This window comes from Candoia aspera, chromosome 2 (assembly GCF_035149785.1).
Source record: "Candoia aspera isolate rCanAsp1 chromosome 2, rCanAsp1.hap2, whole genome shotgun sequence".
Lineage (NCBI taxonomy): Eukaryota > Metazoa > Chordata > Lepidosauria > Squamata > Boidae > Candoia > Candoia aspera.
This window is the reverse complement of record NC_086154.1, coordinates 12,308,660-12,328,916: the sequence shown is the minus strand read 5'-3', so window position 1 is coordinate 12,328,916 and position 20,257 is coordinate 12,308,660. Positions and strand designations below refer to the sequence as shown.

The window sequence follows — 20,257 nt, the reverse complement described above, 5'->3', positions numbered from 1 at the left end:
ATCTGTATCTTCTAGGAGAAAAGTCCTGGCTGCAGGATGGATCTTCATATGAAAGCACTGGCACCATCCGTATCCAAGAGGATGGAGCCCTAGAGTGGGCAATGCTCCCAAAATGGCAAAGTAAAGGTAAAGGTTTCCCTTGACGTAAAGTCCAGTCGTGTCCGACTCTAGGGGGCGGTGCTCATCTCCGTTTCAAAGCCTTGGAGCCGGCGTTGTCCATAGGACACTTCCGGGTCATGTGGCCAGCATGACTCACGGAACGCCGTTACCTTCCCGCCGAAGCGGTACCAATTAATCTACTCACATTTGCATGTTTTCGAACTGCTTGGTGTGCAGAAGCTGGGACGAGCAACGGGAGCTCACCCCGCCGCGCAGTTTCGAACCGCCGACCTTCCGATCGACAGCTCAGCGGTTTAACCCGCAGCGCCACCGCGTCCCTGTCAAAATGGCAAACTTACACAATAAATCCTTTGGGAAAGAAGCGTTTGCAGGTCCAGTCCATGATAAAATGGGACATCATAACAGATGTGCACAACAATACAGCACCAAAAAAGAGCAAGAGAGAGGAAGAAAGAGAGAATTAAATATAATTCGAATATAAAATATTCAACTTGGAATATTTTATATTGAAGTTATAACAACTTTGCAGACCATTAAATGTGAACCCACTCGGAGCTTGTGCCTAAGGCCAAAAGAGCCTCTTGCTTCCTCCCCACCCCTGGCCTGGTCCTGGCTGTTGGGTCTCCTCCTGCAGAGGGATCATATGCAAAGTGATCTACTAGGGGGGAAAAGGGGATTATAACCTGATCTCTGAATTGGCTCCTGCAATGAACAAGCCTTGAATTCTTTGGTGTCTTCTGAACTCAGCAAAATCAGGATCATTGATCTGCATAGCTAAAATCCCACTTAGCAGCTCCAAATCATTTTCCACCCTTTACTTGTAGGCATTCTTAGGGAAAACTTAAAAAGAAGCCCTGTTCAACTGCAAGGCAGAAGAGCCTCTACATCTGAAACTTTACACTACTGCCACGCTTGTCCCTAACGGATTCTCTCATAAAATCTGAGTGCACCTATCTTTTTTGTATCTTTTAAGACCTGCAGCAGCTTACTGGGAACTTCTGCTGATAGCCAGAAATGTTTAGTTAGCCTTTCTCAAACTAACATTTTCCATTTCTTTTCTCCCCCCCCCCCTCATCTCTAATACTGAGACATATTTGACTACAAAGAATCAGGCCAGAAATTAAATACTTAACTTTTCAGGGGGATGCCCAAAGGTAGATGAGATGTGAAATTCAAGCCTCCTCTACATTCCTCACCTTCTGCCTCATGTGCCTTTTCTTGTGTCTGCTGAGGGAGGAATTGTTTGTGAAGCACCGTCCACAGTCTGGGCATTTGAACGGTTTCTCTCCTACGTGTAAACCTACATGATTTATAAGGCTAGACCTAAGTCTGAACTCTTTCCCACAATCTGGACACTCATATGGTTTCTCTCCTGTGAGAGTCCTCTTGTGCATCACCAGCTGTGAATTCTGACTGAAACTTTTCCCACAATCCAAACACATACACGGTTTCTCTCCTGTGTGAGTCCTCTGGTGTATTACTAGACTGGAATTCTTACTGAAACTTTTCCCACAATCCAGACACTCATACGGTTTCTCTCCTGTGTGAGTCCTCTTGTGCATCACCAGCTGTGAATTCTGACTGAAACGCTTCCCACAATCCGGACACTCATATGGTTTCTCTCCTGTGTGAGTCCTATGGTGTATCACCAGGTTGGAATTCTGATTGAAAGGCTTCCCACAATCCAGACACTCATATGGTTTCTCTCCTGTGTGAGTCCTCTGGTGTCTCACCAGGTTGGAATTCCGACTGAAACTTTTCCCACAATCCAGACACTCATGCGGTTTCTCTCCTGTGTGAGTCCTCTGGTGTCTCACCAGGTTGTAATTCTGACTGAAACTTTTCCCACAATCTGGACACTCATACGGTTTCTCTCCAGTATGAGTCCTCTGGTGAATTACCAGGTTGGAATTCCAATTGAAACTTTTCCCACAATCCAGACACTCATACGGTTTCTCTCCTGTGTGAGTCCTCCTGTGATGCACCAGGCTGGCGTGCCTGCTAAAGCTTTTGCCACATTGAGAGCACTGCTTTAGCTTCTCTCCAGTGTGGGTCCTTCGATGAATCACCAGGGAGCTATTGCAACCAAAGCTTTTGCCACATTTGGAGCATTTGTATGGCTTTTCTCTGGTGTGCATCCTCTCCTGAATAATCAGCTGTGATCTACAATCTATACTTCTCCCACATAGTTCTGTCTTTTTCTGAATTTGGAAACTGTCCCCCTTGACTTCTCCAAGTAAGGTTTCCTTGAGTTCAACATACTCAATTTTTGCAGCTCAAAACACTCTTCCTCTTTTCCTCTCCCTCATCTCCTGGGGAAGGAGAAGGGTTTTGTGCTTTTCTGCAGGAAGTGGAAAGATTTTGATTCCTGGCTTGATGTGCTTTCCTGTTTAATGCTCCTCCTGATTCTCAAATGTCCAGAAGGCTCTTACTGGCATCCCTTTTGTCTATAAGATTACATAAAAGCATTAAGTTTTATTATTGTTTATAAAACGGCTGAACAACGTGTGAAAGCAACTACAACAAAAAGCATACATTACAATGGAAAAGCAAAGTACCAAAAGGCCAGATTAACCTCTACCTTTCATTATGATTCATTTGACACGCGGAAGACTAGCGAGATCCACGTTCCAATCCAGACATTCACTTTTTGGCCTGGGTCAGCCACAGATTCTGAGCACTGAGCAGGGTTATCATCAAGGATCTCTGCAAGTGCTGGGGACGGATTCCACACACACACACACACACGCACACACACAGACACACACACAGACACACACACACAGAGAGAAAGACAGAAACACACACAGCTGGCACTTTGCAGCGGAGTTGCTCATCCGATTCCCCCCCGCGGAGGAAACCAGGCAGCCCCGCTCGCTCCCGGACTCTCCTCCCGCCCGTCCTCCGCTCACCTTCCGGCCGCGGCTGCTCCGACCAACCCCGGGAACACCACACAGCGCTCCTCCGCGCCGATCTCCCACCAGGAGGGAGCCGGAACAGGAAGTTCCCCTGCCCTCCGCCTCTCTTCCCGCATCCCCTCTAGCAATCCTATACTCTATTCTTCCAGCTCCCCCGCTCCCCCTCCCGTCGGATGTCGGTCCTCAGCAGCCACAGACGCCGCTACTCTACTGACAGCTTTCCAGGCGCGGGGGTTGCGTGTTTCCAGAGCGCCCTCTGGCGACACGGGGCTGCAAAACACACTCCTGCGATCTCTACCTTAAGGTGCTGGCGAGATTTTTTGATGGATTCTGTGCCATCAAGTCCTTTCCGACTCCGAGCCATCCGATCAGTAGATTTTCTGCACGATGATCTATCGCTAACCTGTTCTGTCGGGTATCCCGAGGGTGTAGTCATTGCCACTGCAACTGAGCAAGATGACCTTGCCTCCGCCGAGCACGGTTCACGCCCACGGAGGGGGCACCTCCAACCTCCCTGCCCTCTGAACCGAAGATCCTCCTCTACTGCCCCTCCAGGCCTTTGGGACCTCATCACCCAGGCAGGGACAAGGGAAGGTGGGCACGGTAGTCCCCAACCTTCCGGAAAACCCCAGGCAGCCTCGTGCTGGGAGCTGGAGGGGCGAGGGGGGCTCAGAGGGTGGATTTCAAGGAGAGCAGAGGGCCGTCTGCAGAAGCAGCAGCTCCGGAGGACAAGCGGAAAACCTCGTGAATAAGGCGGGGAATCAGAAGCCGAGCAGGGGTGGGGGGCAGCGCTGGTAACAGCCCATCTACTCCCCCACCCCCAAGGACTCCTCCCTTCCCTTCTTGCACCTGGGGATTCCCCCCTCCTCCTCCTGATTGCACCCCCCTCCGTTCAGGATCCAATCGCCCTCTTGGAAGATAGATGCCCACCTGGCACCCCTTCCGTGCCCCTTCCCACTGGGGGTGGGATTGTGCAGCCCAGGTACGCAAGAGCGGCTGGACACTGGGAAGGGCAGTGGGTGGGGCAGGAAGCGGCTTCGACCACGTTTCCCTTTTCCTCCCTCCCTCAGCTTGTCTGCTCTCTCTTCTCTAGGTCGAAAGGAGAAGCTCTCTGCGTTTAATCTCTTCACTTAAGCCGGGTGGGGAGGGGGCGGCGGTGGGGCTGAGCAATGCCAAAGTGTCCTGATCGGGCCCGGTAAGAGGGCATCACCCCATCACGCCCTCCCACCAGGAAAGCCAAAGGATCAAAAGAGACTGAGATTGAGATTGAAAACGAAAGTTGCATGCCCTAATCTGCACTTACACTGCCAATTAGTAATTCATCACTATGGAGGGCGAGACAGTCCTGCAGGTGCCCTTGGACTACAACACCCACCATCCTCTGCCCCTGGCATTACTGGCTGGCGATCCTGGCTTGTGCTCAATCTCTAACCCCAGACATTATGTCAGGAGGAGTCTGCAGCACCTTCTCTGTCCCACCAGTTGCACTCAAACGCCTGGCTCAGTCTGAAAAGCTGCTCTTCGATGCCTTCAGCTTTGGGGCTGCCACAGACCAACTCGGCTCTCCCCAAAACATGCGGAGAATCCCTTGTTCTGAGCAGGACAGTCGCTCTCCTGGCTTCCTTCTCCCGTTTTCAGGGTTTCCATCTTTAAAAGGGGGCTGCACCCTAAAAACAAGCTGACGCCCCTTTTCCACCAGTAGAATTGAGTGTCCCCAAGGCTGAAATGACATTCGGCACGGGCACCGTGGGACTCCACCACAATGCTCCAGGTCACATCGCCAATCGAGCAGAGGGAATTTCGTGCAACCCTCTTTCCCAACCACGATCACCAATAAGGGGGGGGAAAACTGACATGGGAACATCTTCTCTATCACTAATGGCACTAATTTGCAGAGATTTCAGCGGAGGAGGGACCACGAAAGTCAAGAGGAGGCTACATGGCCCAATATCAACGTCCGGTTTGGTTGGCAGCTACGTATTTAGTGCTGAGGGAGGCTTCAAACAGCCATCGATTATTTTCATCTCTGCCCCCATTGGCACCTCTGTCTGGTCACCAATCCTCTCTGCATTAACGCTCCCTGCTGCTTACAGCGTCACGAATACAAGCTTTGGGAGAGGCCCTCCTCCCTCGAGATTGCTGGGGAATGTGGAAGCTGGCTCACAATGGCTTTAAAGGAAAAAAAAACATAAAAAGAGAGGAAAAAGTGCAATGGCTCCTTTACAAAAGAGAAAAGCCAATTAAAGAAGTTTTTTCTCTGTTTAATCACAAGAAGGGAATTCTTCACAGAATGCAGGACATATTTTGAATAGAACTGATCAATCTTCGGGCAACACTACAGAACCAACCGCTAAATATGGGGAGAAATTCAAGAACGGGACGAGAGCAAGAGACTGGCGGTCCTGAGCAGGGCTTCTCCATCTGTATCTTCTAGGAGAAAAGTCCTGGCTGCAGGATGGATCTTCATATAAAAGCACTGACACCATCCGTATCCAAGAGGATGGAGCCCTAGAGTGGGCAATGCTCCCAAAATGGCAAACTTACACAATAAATCCTTTGGGAAAGAAGCGTTTGCAGGTCCAGTCCATGATAAAATGGGACATCATAACAGATGTGCACAACAATAGAGCACCAAAAAAGAGCAAGAGAGAGGAAGAAAGAGAGAATTAAATATAATTCGAATATAAAATATTCAGCTTGGAATATTTTATATTGAAGTTATAACAACTTTGCAGACCATTAAATGTGAACCCACTCGGAGCTTGTGCCTAAGGCCAAAAGAGCCTCTTGCTTCCTCCCCACCCCTGGCCTGGTCCTGGCTGTTGGGTCTCCTCCTGCAGAGGGATCATATGCAAAGTGATCTACTAGGGGGGAAAAGGGGATTATAACCTGATCTCTGAATTGGCTCCTGCAATGAACAAGCCTTGAATTCTTTGGTGTCTTCTGAACTCAGCAAAATCAGGATCATTGATCTGCATAGCTAAAATCCCACTTAGCAGCTCCAAATCATTTTCCACCCTTTACTTGTAGGCATTCTTAGGGAAAACTTAAAAAGAAGCCCTGTTCAACTGCAAGGCAGAAGAGCCTCTACATCTGAAACTTTACACTACTGCCACGCTTGTCCCTAACGGATTCTCTCATAAAATCTGAGTGCACCTATCTTTTTTGTATCTTTTAAGACCTGCAGCAGCTTACTGGGAACTTCTGCTGATAGCCAGAAATGTTTAGTTAGCCTTTCTCAAACTAACATTTTCCATTTCTTTTCTCCCCCCACTCATCTCTAATACTGAGACATATTTGACTACAAAGAATCAGGCCAGAAATTAAATACTTAACTTTTCAGGGGGATGCCCAAAGGTACGTGAGATGTGAAATTCAAGCCTCCTCTACACTCATCACTTTCTGCCTCATGTGCCTTTTCTTGTGTCTGCTGAGGGAGGAATTGTTTGTGAAGCACCGTCCACAGTCTGGGCATTTGAACGGTTTCTCTCCTATGTGTAAACCTACATGATTTATAAGGCTAGACCTAAGTCTGAAATCTTTCCCACAATCTGGACACTCATATGGTTTCTCTCCTGTGAGAGTGTCATGTTCACCGTTTCAATGTTCTGTTAACATCGTAACGTTTCACATGTCAAACCTTTAATCCGTGTATTACATGCTTGAACGCTTCCTGGTATTTTCCGTTATTGCTGTGCTCTTTATTTTGCTACTTTGGAATGTATGTTTGGGTTTGCAACTCTGTTCAAGGTTACTTTCCCAGGCACATGTAACGGATCCTAGCACCTGGGAGGGGGTGGTTGCTAACGAGCGCTCGGGGCGGGACTGGGTTGGAAGCAAGGCTTTTAAGTTTGTATTTGGCGCGCTTTTGCTCATTCTCAGCTTTCTCGGTATTTGCATACTATTCCTTTAATAAATCAGTTATCTTTAAGCCCTGGCTTGTGAGACTGAGTATTTGGGATTAGGCAACCATTACATAAAGCTGAGAATCATTTATATCATCTTCCGCTAGCCCCATCCAAGTTTGGGTAAAGGGGAGCGCTAGCGATGACAGAACCTCAACTACGCGAGAGTGATGGGAGCAAAGAGGAGCCGGACTCGACAAAGACCCTGGTGGCTCTGAGTTCGCGAGCCCAAAGGGCAGCGCGTCGAGAGAGGCGGGATGCCCAATTGGATGATCTATTGTTGGTGGTGCAGGGTGCTACAAGGGGTGAACTCCAGCCCGACGTGGAAGCAAGAACGGGGAGGGAATCACCACAGCCATCCTGGGAACCTGAAATCCCCTTATCACCGAGGGTGGTAGTGACCACTAGACCCTTAGAAGAGCCTGTCACTCCTGCCCGCATGAAAGCAATAGAGGATAAAATGGACATGATAGTGGCCCTCCTGAAGGATATCCCCAGAGGGTCGGTGTCCCTGCAGGAAGATTGGGAGGAAGACCCCACCCAACTGGCTTACCCGAGAGAGAGGTCCCCGTCACTCAGGGGAAGAAGCAGGACTCGGGCTTCCCGACAATCGAGGGGAAGGTAGTCGAGAGCAACCAGGGATCGGCCACCACTGGGGGCTCGACGTGTGTTGACGTTTGCGGAGCCATCACAGCCGGCGGAGCTGATAAGAACCCTTCCACCGTTTGGGGTAAAGCTTGATGGCGACCCTACCAAGCTACCTTTTTTCATTACTAATGCTAGACATTATATGGAGGATTGGGGGCGAAGTTTTCGTTCGAAACAGGGTAAAATTAATATTATTGCTAACAAGCTAAAGGGGCGGGCAGCGGATTGGTATGTGCAGTTATGCCAAACAGAAGCTACAGAGTTAGAGGACTTTGATGAGTTTCTGTGGGCACTAAAACGGCATTTTGAAGACCCCTTGGCCCAAGAGAGATCGAAAAGGGCACTGAAAAAACTTTATCAGGGAACCCTCTCCGTCGCAAACTATGCTTTGGAATTTAAAGCCCTGGCGGGGAAGGTGGAAGATTGGTCCCAGTCAACTTTAGTGGAAATGTTTAAACAAGGACTGGAGACGGAAGTCCTCCGGTGGGCTTTGTGTCGGGACGATCCCAAAATGTTGTATGGGTGGATACAGTTGGCGGGCAGCGCGGAAAACGCTCTAGAAACGTTCGCCCATAGCAAGGAACTGAAGCAGGGCAGAGCAACTAGAGGGGCTCGTACCATGGGATTTTCAACCCGCCCTAAAACGAAAAGTTGGGAGGAAGAAAGAGAACAACGATTTGCGAAAGGTCAATGCCTGAGATGCGGGAAGGAAGGGCATCGTACCACTTCGTGCCCGAAACGCAGACCGGAGGAACGGCCAGGGAAATCGTCGGGAAAATCGCCATCATTACCGCGTAAGATGAGGGCTGCCTGCGCAGAAGTCGACCCTTCAGACCTCCCATTTGGGGAAGAGGAGGAGGAATTACAGTTCGACCAGCCAGCAGGAAAAGGCTACCACCTGCTCTGAAGGGCACCGTTGGGCAGGTGGAAGAAACCGGGCGCGACCACGATTCGGTGAGTGGGAATTTTCCTACACTGACTGTCAAATTGAAATTGGGATCTAGAACCAAAACTGTGGAAGTCTGGGCTATGCTAGATTCGGGTTGTTCACGTTCGCTAATGCATCCCGATGTTGTAGCTGCCTTAGAACTGCCCATGTTCCCTTTGCAACGGCCAATGATCTTCACGCAATTGGACGGAACTATGGCTGGGGGAAAAGCAGTCACCCACTCCACAGGACTGGTGGCTTTGCAAATGGGTACCCATTGGGAGAAATTACCTTTTGTCATAGCTCCAGTGGGGGGTCCTTTAGTCATTTGGGAATGCCTTGGTTCATACAACAAAACCCTTTTATCAACTGGCTGCATAGAACTGTAACGTTTGCTGATGGATTTTATAAAGCACCAGAAAAAGACTTATTGGAGGACATTGAGGGTGGACGGGTGGCTACCACCACTGTACAAACACTTGAACCCCTAGAAGGATTGCCCAAGCAATACCAAGATTTTGCAGATGTGTTTGGAGAGAAGGAAGCAGATCGCTTACCGCCTCACCGAAAGACAGACTGTGCCATTGAATTTCTGCCCAATGCGAAATTACCTCACCCAAAAATCTATGCCATGTCTCCTAAAGAGCTGGCTACACTGAGGGAATTCATTGACAAAAACCTAGCTAGGGGTTTCATTGAGCCAGCAAACTCCCCGGTGGGGGCACCTGTTCTCTTTAGACCAAAAAAGGATGGTTCTTTGAGACTATGTACCAATTTCCGCGGGCTCAATGCAGTATCAATATTAAATAAATATCCTTTGCCCCTTATCAAAGATATGTTATCACATCTGGCCAGAGGCAAAATCTTCTCAAAATTGGATTTAAGGAAAGCCTATTTTCGTATTCGCATAAGGGAAGGGGATGAGTGGAAAACAGCATTTAACTGTCCTCTCGGGGCTTTCCAATACAACGTGTTGCCTTTTGGTTTGTCTGGGGCACCTGGGGTTTTTATGCAACTCATTAATGAGGTCTTGCATGACCACCTATTTAAAGGGGCATTAGTGTATTTGGATGATGTATTGATTTATACTGAAACCATGGCAGAACATATTCACTTGGTGCGTCAAGTGCTTGCCAAACTGAGAAAAGCAGAGTTGTATGCGAAACTGCCCAAGTGTGCCTTCCATCAATCACAAATTGATTACCTGGGATATAGAATCTCAGCAAAGGGCATTGAGATGGACCCTGCCAAGGTTAAAGCCATTTTCGCATGGGAACCTCCCCGTACCAGGCGGCAATTACAAAGTTTCCTTGGATTCGCCAATTTCTATAGGGCATTTGCCCAAAATTTTGCTGAAACTGCCCTTCCCCTTACTGAACTATTAAAAACTAAAGCTCAGGGGGATACGCGACGTTCAAAGAACCCAGGAGCGCTCCTTAAATGGACCCCAGCTTGCCAACAAGCATTCGAGGTGCTCAAACAGATTTTCACCACTGAACCTATTTTGCAGCATCCTGACCCAACTAAACCTTTCGTAGTGCAGGTTGATGCCTCTGATTTCTCCATCGGAGCACTTCTGCTTCAAGCAGACGAATCTGCCACTTTAAAACCTTGTGCCTACCTCTCTCGCAAGTTCACAGAAACAGAGAGAAGGTGGCATGTTTGGGAAAAAGAGGCGTTTGCTGTCAAAACAGCCTTGGAAACCTGGCGTCACTTATTAGAAGGGGCTTCCCACCCTTTCGAAGTGTGATCATAAGAACCTAGAAGCATTAAGCACCAGTCGAAAACTCAGCCCCAAACAACTTCGATGGGCTGAATTTTTCAGTCGCTTTGATTTCACACTCAAGTTTATACCAGGCAGGAAAAACTTTTTAGCAGATGCTTTATCACGCAGACCTCAAGATGCTGGCCCTGGGCCAACGGTACAGGGTACTGTATGGACTGAAAAGCAATTGAGTTTGGCAGCTGTGACACGCAGTCAGACGCGAGCGCAACAGGCTCAACGCCAGACCACTCCGCCTCCCTCCCGTCCGGCGCGTCTGCCAATTCCATCAGACTTGAAACAACAGTTGCTTTTCCACCTGAAATCTGACACTTGGTTACAGGCGAACTTAAACACTGTAACTTTTACTGAGGACTTTGCCTGGCGAAACGATCGTCTGTATGTCCCTGAGGCTTTACGAAAGACGATCCTCCAGCGCTGCCATGACGATAAGTTGGCTGGACATTTTGGGTACCTTAAAACCCTTCACCTCATCAGACGTCAATTCTGGTGGCCAACTCTTCTGAAGGACCTTAAAGCTTATGTGACCGCTTGCCCTGTGTGCGCAACAACCAAGCACAAAACTGGCAAGCCTCAAGGCTTTCTGCAACCTGTGGCAACCCCTTCCTACCCATGGCAGGACATATCCATGGATTTTATTGTCGACCTCCCACCCAGTCAACGAAAAACTGTCATTTGGGTGGTAAAGGACTTTTTCTCAAAACAAGCGCATTTTATCCCATGCGCTTCCATCCCCACCGCGCAACAGCTGGCACGCCTATTCCTCGTACACGTGTACCGTCTTCACAGAATCCCCGCCCGTTTGATGAGTGACAGGGGCTCACAATTTACGTCACAGTTTTGGCGGGCATTTTTAAAACTGATTGGCACCGAACAAGCCCTCTCCACTGCGTGGCATCCAGAGACGGATGGATCTACTGAAGCTGTTAATTCAACACTAGAACAATATTTGCGGGCATTCGTCAATTATCAACAAGACAACTGGGTGGACCTGCTTCCGTTTGCTGAAGTTGCCTATAACAACGCCGTACATCAAAGCACTGGACAAGTTCCTTTTAAAACTGTATTTGGCCGGGAGTTCGTCCCAATACCCGAACTCCCGCACCCACAATCACTGCCAGCCTCTCTCACTGACTGGGCTGACACCCTACAAGACTCATGGCAAAACATTCAACGAGCCCTGTGCCATGCCCAAACCACCTATAAAAGGCATGCAGATGCTAAACGCTCCCCCCAACCTACATTTGCTGTGGGGCATAAAGTCTACCTATCCACAAAATTCATCAAATCACCACAACCCTTGAAAAAACTTGGTCCTAAATTTGTCGGTCCTTTCCCTATTATTGCACAAATTAACCCTGTAACTTTCAAACTTGATCTGCCCCATAATCTTAAACGTTTGCATCCTGTTTTCCATTGCAGCTTACTCAAGCCGTACCTGCAGTCGGACCGCTGGCATCCTCAGCCAGCCCCACCACCTCCAATCATGATCGATAACCAACAACACTTCGAAGTCAAGGAAATCCTTGACTCACACCGCCAGCGCTCCACTTTGCAGTATCTCATCCGTTGGAAACATTTTCCTCATCCTGAATGGGTTTCTAGTCATGATGTTCGCTCTCCCGACCTTGTTGCTCGTTTTCACTCTGCCTATCCGGACAAGCCGGCTCCTTAGCATTGTTTTTAGGGGGGCGATATGTCATGTTCACCGTTTCAATGTTCTGTTAACATCGTAACGTTTCACATGTCAAACCTTTAATCCATGTATTACATGCTTGAACGCTTCCTGGTATTTTCTGTTATTGCTGTGCTCTTTATTTTGCTACTTTGGAATGTATGTTTGTGTTTGCAATCCTGTTCAAGGTTACTTTCCCAGGCGCGTGTAACGGTTCCTAGCACCTCGGAGGGGGTGCTTGCTGACGGGTGCTTGGGGTGGGACTGGATTGAAGGCAAGGCTTTTAAGTTTGTATTTGGCGCGCTTTTGCTCATTCTCAGCTTTCTCTGTATTTGCATACTATTCCTTTAATAAATCAGTTATCTTTAAGCCCGGGCTTGTGAGACTGAGTATTTGGGATTAGGCAACCATTACAGAGAGTCCTCTTGTGCATCACCAGCTGTGAATTCTGACTGAAACTTTTCCCACAATCCAAACACATACATGGTTTCTCTCCTGTGTGAGTCCTCTGGTGTATTACTAGACTGGAATTCTTACTGAAACTTTTCCCACAATCCAGACACTCATACGGTTTCTCTCCTGTGTGAGTCCTTTTGTGCATCACCAGGTTGGAATTCTGATTGAAAGGCTTCCCACAATCCGGACACTCATATGGTTTCTCTCCTGTGTGAGTCCTCTGGTGTCTCACCAGCTGTGAATTCTGACTGAAACTTTTCCCACAATCCAGACACTCATGCAGTTTCTCTCCCAGAGGATGGAGAGAATCCCAGAGGATGGAGCCCTAGAGTGGGCAATGCCCCCAAAATGGCAAACTTACACAATAAATCCTTAGGGAAAGAAGCGTTTGCAGCTCCAGCCCATGATAAAATGGGACATCGTAACAGATGTGCACAACAATAGAGCATCAGAAAAGAGCAAGAGAGAGGAAGGAAGAGAGAATTAAATATAATTCGAATATAAAATATTCAGCTTGGAATATTTTATATTGAAGTTATAACAACTTTGCAGACCATTAAGTGTGAACCCACTCGGAGCTTGTGCCTAAGGCCAAAAGAGCCTCTTGCTTCCTCCCCACCCCTGGCCCGGTCCTGGCTGTTGGGTCTCCTCCTGCAGAGGGATCATATGCAAAGTGATCTACTGGGGGGGGGGAAAGGGGATTATAACCTGATCTCTGAATTGGGTTTCTGCAATGAACAAGCCTTGAATTCTTTGGTGTCTTCTGAACTCAGCAAAATCAGGACCATTCCTCTGCATAGCTAAGTGTCCCACTTAGCAGCTCCAAATCATTTTCCACCCTTTACTTGTAGGCATTCTTAGGGAAAACTTAAAAAGAAGCCCTGTTCAACTGCAAGGCAGAAGAGCCTCTACATCTGAAACTTTACACTACTGCCACACTTGTCCCTAACGGATTCTCTCATAAAATCTGAGTGCACCTATCTTTTTTGTATCTTTTAAGACCTGCAGCAGCTTACTGGGAACTTCTGCTGATAGCCAGAAACGTTTAGTTAGTCTTTCTCAAACTAATATTTTCCATTTCTTTTCTCCCCCCCATCTCTAATACTGAGACATATTTGACTACAAAGAATCAGGCCAGAAATTAAATACTTAACTTTTCAGGGGGATGCCCAAAGGTAGGTGAGATGTGAAATTCAAGCCTTCTCTACATTCCTCACCTTCTGCCTCATGTGCCTTTTCTTGTGTCTGCTGAGGGAGGAATTGTTTGTGAACCACCATCCACAGTCTGGGCATTTGAACGGTTTCTCTCCTATATGTAAACCTACATGATTTATAAGGCTAGACCTAAGTCTGAAATCTTTCCCACAATCTGGACACTCATATGGTTTCTCTCCTGTGTGAGTCCTCTGGTGTATCACCAGGTGGGAATTCCGAATGAAACTTTTCCCACAATCCAGACACTCATATGGTTTCTCTCCTGTGTGAGTCCTCTGGTGTATCACCAGCTGGGAATTCCAACTGAAACGCTTCCCACAATCCGGACACTCATATGGTTTCTCTCCTGTGTGAGTCCTCTGGTGTCTCACCAGCTGGGAATTCCGACTGAAACTTTTCCCACAATCCAGACACTCAAATGGTTTCTCTCCTGTGTGAGTCCTCTGGTGTATCACCAGGTGGGAATTCTGACTGAAACGTTTCCCACAATCCAGGCACTCATATGGTTTCTCTCCTGTGTGAGTCCTCTGGTGCATCACCAGCTGTGAATTCTGACTGAAACGCTTCCCACAATCCGGACACTCAGATGGTTTCTCTCTTGTGTGAGTCCTATGGTGTATCACTAGGTTGGAATTCTGATTGAAACGCTTCCCACAATCCGGACACTCATATGGTTTCTCTCCTGTGTGAGTCCTCTGGTGTCTCACCAGCTGGGAATTCCGACTGAAACTTTTCCCACAATCCAGACACTCATGCGGTTTCTCTCCTGTGTGAGTCCTCTGGTGTCTCACCAGGTGGGAATTCCGACTGAAACTTTTCCCACAATCCGGACACTCATACGGTTTCTCTCCAGTATGAGTCGTCTGGTGTACCAGCAGGCTGGATTTGACACTGAAACTTTTCCCACAATCCGGGCACTCATATGGTTTCTCTCCTGTGTGAGTCCTCTGGTGCATCACCAGCTGTGAATTCTGACTGAAACGCTTCCCACAATCCGGACACTCAGATGGTTTCTCTCTTGTGTGATTCCTATGGTGTATCACTAGGTTGGAATTCTGATTGAAACGCTTCCCACAATCCGGACACTCATATGGTTTCTCTCCTGTGTGAGTCCTCTGGTGTCTCACCAGCTGGGAATTCCGACTGAAACTTTTCCCACAATCCAGACACTCATGCGGTTTCTCTCCTGTGTGAGTCCTCTGGTGTCTCACCAGGTGGGAATTCCGACTGAAACTTTTCCCACAATCCGGACACTCATACGGTTTCTCTCCAGTATGAGTCGTCTGGTGTACCAGCAGGCTGGATTTGACACTGAAACTTTTCCCACAATCCGGGCACTCATATGGTTTCTCTCCTGTGTGAGTCCTCTGGTGAATCACCAGGTTGGAATTCCAACTGAAACTTTTCCCACAATCCAGACATTCATACGGTTTATCTCCTGTGTGAGTCCTCCTGTGATGCACCAGGCTGGCGTGCCTGCTAAAGCTTTTGCCACATTTGGAGCACTGCTTTAGCTTCTCTCCAGTGTGGGTCCTTCGATGAATCACCAGGGAGGTCTTGCAAGTAAAGCTTTTGCCACATTTGGAGCATTTGTATGGCTTTTCTCTGGTGTGGATTCTCTCCTGAATAATCAGCCGTGATCTACAATCTCTGCTTCTCCCACATAGTTCTCTCTTTTTCTGAAATTGGAAATTCTCCCCCTTGACCTTTTCAGGTAAGGTTCTCTTGAGTTCAACATACTCCATGTTTTACAGTTGAAAACTCTCTTCCTGTTTTTCTCTCCCTTGTCTGTCACCTGCTGGGGAAAGAGAAGGGTTTTGTGCTTTTCTGCAGGAAGTGGAAAAATTTTGATTCCTGGCTTGATGTGCTTTCCTTTTTAATGCTCCTCCTGATTCTCAGTTGTCCAGAAGGCTCTGACTGGCATCCTTTTTGTCTATAAGATTACATAAAAGCGTTAAGTTTAATTATTGTTTATAAAACAGCTTAACAACGTGTGAAAGCAACTACAACAAAAAGCATACATTACAATGGAAAAGCAAAGTACCAAAAGGCCAGATTAACCTCTACCTTTCATTATGATTCATTTGACACACGGAAGACTAGCGAGATCCACGTTCCAATCCAGACATTCACTTTTTGGCCTGGGTCAGCCAGATTCTGAGCACTGCGGAGGGTTATCATCAAGGATCTCTGCAAGTGCTGGGGACGGATTCTACACACACGCACACACGTGCACACAGAGAGAAAGACAGAAACACACACAGCTGGCACTTTGCAGCGGAGTTGCTCATCCGATTCCCCCCCGCGGAGGAAACGAGGCAGCCCCGCTCGCTCCCGGCCTCTCCTCCCGCCCGTCCTCCGCTCACCTTCCGGCCGCGGCTGCTCCGACCGACCCCGGGAACACCACACAGCGCCCCTCCGCGCCGCTCTCCCCCCAGGAGGGAGCCGGAACAGGAAGTTCCCCTGCCCTCCGCCTCTCCTCCGGCATCCCCTCTAGCAATCCTATACTCTATTCTTCCAGCTCCCCCGCTCCCCCTCCCGTCGGATGTCGGCCCTCAGCAACCACAGACGCCGCCACTCTACTGACAGCTTTCCAGGCGCGGGGGTTGCGTGTTTCCAGAGCGCCCTCTGGCGACAAGAGGCTGCAAAACACACTCCTGCGATCTCTAGCTTAAGGCGCTGGCGAGATTTTTTTGATGGATTTTGTGCCATCAAGTCCTTTCCGACTCCGACCCATCCGATCAGTAGATTTTCTGCACGACGACCTATCGCTAACCTGTTCTGTCGGGTCTCCCAAGGGTGCAGGCATCGCCACTGCAACTGAGCAAGACGGAAGGAGTGGGAGTTTTTCACTTTTCTACAGTCAGAATTGAACCCCTGTAAGTCACTCCAACTCCTTTCTCTCCCAAGGAGCCGGCTATGGATCTCATACTCCATAGCCCGCGCGCACCCACAGCACTACCCCCCCCCCGGACTCCATAGTGCATACGCCCTCCTGCACCCGGCATCAGCCACCCCCGGGCCCAGCCACGCTTCCCCCTCAGCAGCCACTTTCCCGCCTACCAGCCTGCTTGCCAGCCACCTGGGACCTGCGACTTCCTGCCGGCGTGCCCGGTGACTTTGCTTGTTGGAAGCCGGCCAGAAGTTGCGAGGAGGTCCTCGCTTAAGGGCAACTGGGACTGCATACTGAAATCCCTCCTCCAACTCTGAGACACCCCTCCTGAAACTGTCCTGTCTGACTGGATACAAGGAACCGTGCATTTAATTCGACTGTTGTTTTAAACCCCCTGGTCACTGAATGGTTTTCCCCAAAAGTTTGGAAGGCGCATTATTGTATTTCTTGTAACGCTTTCAAAAGCTTGGTGGGACGGAACCCATGACTGGGATCTACTACCAGAAGGGTAAAACGTGTTCGAAAGACACCGACCCAAGAACAGAGGAGGAGTTGTGTTGTACGTAAAGAACTACTACACCCGCACAGAAGTACATGGCTTCAAGGATGAACGCCTTCTTGGAGGCACTTGGGTGAATATCAGGGGAAAAAGGAACGACGCTGCCAGAGGGGTGCACTAAAGGCCACCCAGCCAAGCAGAGGAGATAGCTAAAGGCTCTGCAAATCGGTCGGCGGAGGTGTCCAGGAAACACACCACTGTAGTAATGGGGGACCTTAACCACCCCGACATCGACTGGGAAACAAACTCTGCAGGAAGTGGGAGATCGAAGAAGCTTCCTGACGTGCCCAGCTGACACCTTTATCGTCCAAAGGGTGGAAGAGGGGACTAGAGCGTCAGCGATGCTGGACTTCATACTTACTAATGGGGATGAAATGGCTGAGGGAGGGGAAGTTGTAGGGACTTCGGGGGAGACTGACCGTGTCATGCTAGGATTCGCCATAATGCAGGCAAGGGGAACGGAACCAGGTCAGGCTGGTCTTCTGGATTTTACGAGAGCTGACTTCAGCAAACTGAGAGCAAAAATAGGAAGGATTCCACGGGTGGAAATCCTAGGGGGAAAGCAGTTCAGGATGCTTGGGAAATTCTAAACAACAAGATAATAGAGGCCCAAACGAAAACAATACCACAGAGGAAGAGAAACAAGGGACGAGGGGCCTGGAGACGCAGCCCTGCGAAGAACGGCCGAAGCAACTGGGTGTCTTCAGCTCAACGAAGAGAAGAGTGGGGGGAGACAGGATAGCCGTCTTCCAGTACGTGAAGGGCTGCCCCAGGGAGGAGGGCGTCCATGTATTCCTCACGGCACCTGGGGGTAGGACACGAGCAATGGGGGGAAGCCGGTCAGAGGCGGATCCAACCGGGAAAGGAGGGGGAATTTCCTGACCGTGAGAACTCCTAAGCGTGGAACAGCTTCCCTCCCGGAGTTGTGGGTGCTCCATCGCTGGAGGGTTTCAGGAAAAGGTTGGACAACCATTTGTCCGACATGGTATGAGGACTCCTGCCTTGGGCAGGAGCTGGGCCTGAAGACCTCCAAGGTCCCTCCCGTCCCTATGATTCTGTGATTCCAAGCCACAGCCTCCTAGATGCATTATGACTTTTTAAAAAAGCATGTTCACCTGCCCCATAAAAAAACTGCTCAGCACTTAGCTGGCCTTGGGAAATTAGGCAGAGCTGCACAAGTTAATATTGATATGGAACATCGCTAGGGAATCTCCAAGCTGTACACTAAATTAAGGAAGGAGTGAAAACAACCTCAGAAGAGGACACTGGCAAGAAAGCCACCCAGATGCCATTCGGAGTGAAACCTGACTCAAGAATCCTTGGTTTCTAGAGCTGTCTGAAAGCTCTTGTTATATTAGCGAGTGTAAAAAGGGCAGAAGTTTCTTCTCCAGGGTAAATTCTTGGAGGAGTGATTTCAAGGAGAGCAGAGCGCCCTCTGCAGAAGCAGCAACTCGGGAGGACAAGCAGAAAACCTCACGAATAAGGCGGGGAACCAGAAGGGGAGCAGGGGGGGACCCCTGCCCATCTCCTCCCTGCCCCCCCTTCTTGCACCTGGGAATTCCCCCCCTCCTCCTGATTGCTTCCCCATACTGGGGAACCAGTTGCCCTCTTGCAAGATAGTTGCCCACCTGGCACCGCTTCGGCGCCCCTTCCTGTCCGGGGGTGGGGGGTGGGGGGGTGGATTTTGCAGCCCTGGCGTCGGCAGGCGGCTGGAGACCAGGAAGGGCAGCAGGTGGGGCAGGAAGTGGGCTGGACCCTCCTTTTCACTTAAGCTGGGCGGGGAGAGGGCGGTGGTGGGGCTGAGCAATAACAAAGTCTCCTGGCAGGCTCCACAGGAGGGCTTCACCCCATCACGCCCTGCCCCCGGAGAGCCAAAGGATCAAGAGAAATTGAGATTGAGATTGAAAAAGAAAGTTGCGTGCCCTAATCTACATTTACAGCTGCCAAGTAGTAATTCATCGGTATGGAAGATGGGTGAGACAGTCCTGCAGGTGCCCTTGGACTGCAACACCCACCATCTTCTGCCTCTTGCATTACTGGCTGGAGATCCTGGCTTGTGCTCAATCTCTAACCCCAGACAGTATGTCAGGAGGAGTCTGCAGCACCTTCCCTGTCCCACCAGTTGCACTCAAATGCCTGCCTCAGTCTGAAAAGCTGCTCTTTGATGCTTCGGCTCTGGGGCTGCCACATGCGGAGAGTCCCTTGTTCTGAGTAGGACGGTCGCTCTCCTGGCTTCATTCTCCCGTTTCCAGGGTTTCCATCTTTAAAATGGGGCTGCACCCAAAAAACAAGCTGATGCCCCTTTTCCACCGGTAGAATTGAGTGTCCCCAAGGCTGAAAAGACATTCGGCATGGGCACCGTGGGACTCCACCACAATGCTCCAGGTCACATCGCCAATCGAGCGGAGGGATTTTCTTGCAACCCTCTTTCCCAACCAGGATCACCAATAAGGGGGGAAAAACTCACATGGGAACATATTCTCTATCACTAATGGCACTAATTTGCAGAGATTTCAGCAGGGGAGGGACCACGAAAGTCAAGAGGAGGCTACAAGGCCCAATATTAACGTCCGGTTTGGTTGGCAGCTACGTATTTAGTGCTGAAGGAGGCTTCAAACAGAGATTGGTTATTTTAATCTCTGCCCCCATTGGCACCTCTGTCTGGTCAGCAATCCTCTCTGCATTAACGCTCCCTGCTGCTTACAGCGTCACAAATAAAAGCTTTGGGAGAGGCCCTCCTCCCTCGAGATGGCTGGGGAATGTGGAAGCTGGCTCACAATGGCTTTAAAGGGAAAAAAAAATAAGAGAAGAAAAAGTGCAATGGCTCCTTTACAAAAGAGAAAAGCCAATTAAAGAAGCTTTTTCTCTGTTTAATCACAAGAAGGGAATTCTTCACAGAATGCAGGACATATTTTGAATACAACTGATAAATCTTCGGGCAACACTACAGAACCAACCGCTAAATATGGGGAGAAATTCAAGAACGGGACGAGAGCAAGAGACTGGCGGTCCTGAGCAGGGCTTCTCTATCTGTATCTTCTAGGAGAAAAGTCCTGGCTGCAGGATGGATCTTCATATAAAAGCACTGACACCATCCGTATCCAAGAGGATGGAGCGCTAGAGTGGGCAATGCCCTCAAAATGGCAAACTTACACAA

At 49.2% G+C, this 20,257-nt stretch overlaps 3 protein-coding genes across 3 annotated transcripts in view; all 3 read right to left on the bottom strand.

The window, feature by feature from the left end:
• Nucleotides 1-20,257, bottom strand: part of LOC134492077 (zinc finger protein 850-like) — a 67,029-nt gene that overhangs the window by 20,990 nt on the left and 25,782 nt on the right. The gene's annotated exons all lie outside the window — the stretch shown is intronic.
• On the bottom strand, nucleotides 523-13,231 carry LOC134489871 (zinc finger and SCAN domain-containing protein 2-like). The gene is made up of 3 exons (XM_063292744.1): nucleotides 13,142-13,231; nucleotides 12,418-12,758; nucleotides 523-2,211 (listed from the first exon to the last, which is right to left on the bottom strand). The coding sequence occupies exons 1-3, from the start codon at nucleotides 13,229-13,231 to the stop codon at nucleotides 1,293-1,295; spliced, it is 1,350 nt and encodes a 449-aa protein (XP_063148814.1). The 3' UTR covers nucleotides 523-1,292.
• LOC134492105 (zinc finger protein 271-like) lies at nucleotides 13,352-15,577 on the bottom strand. Its single transcript, XM_063296264.1, has one exon. The coding sequence runs from the start codon at nucleotides 15,391-15,393 to the stop codon at nucleotides 13,627-13,629; it is 1,767 nt and encodes a 588-aa protein (XP_063152334.1). The 5' UTR covers nucleotides 15,394-15,577; the 3' UTR covers nucleotides 13,352-13,626.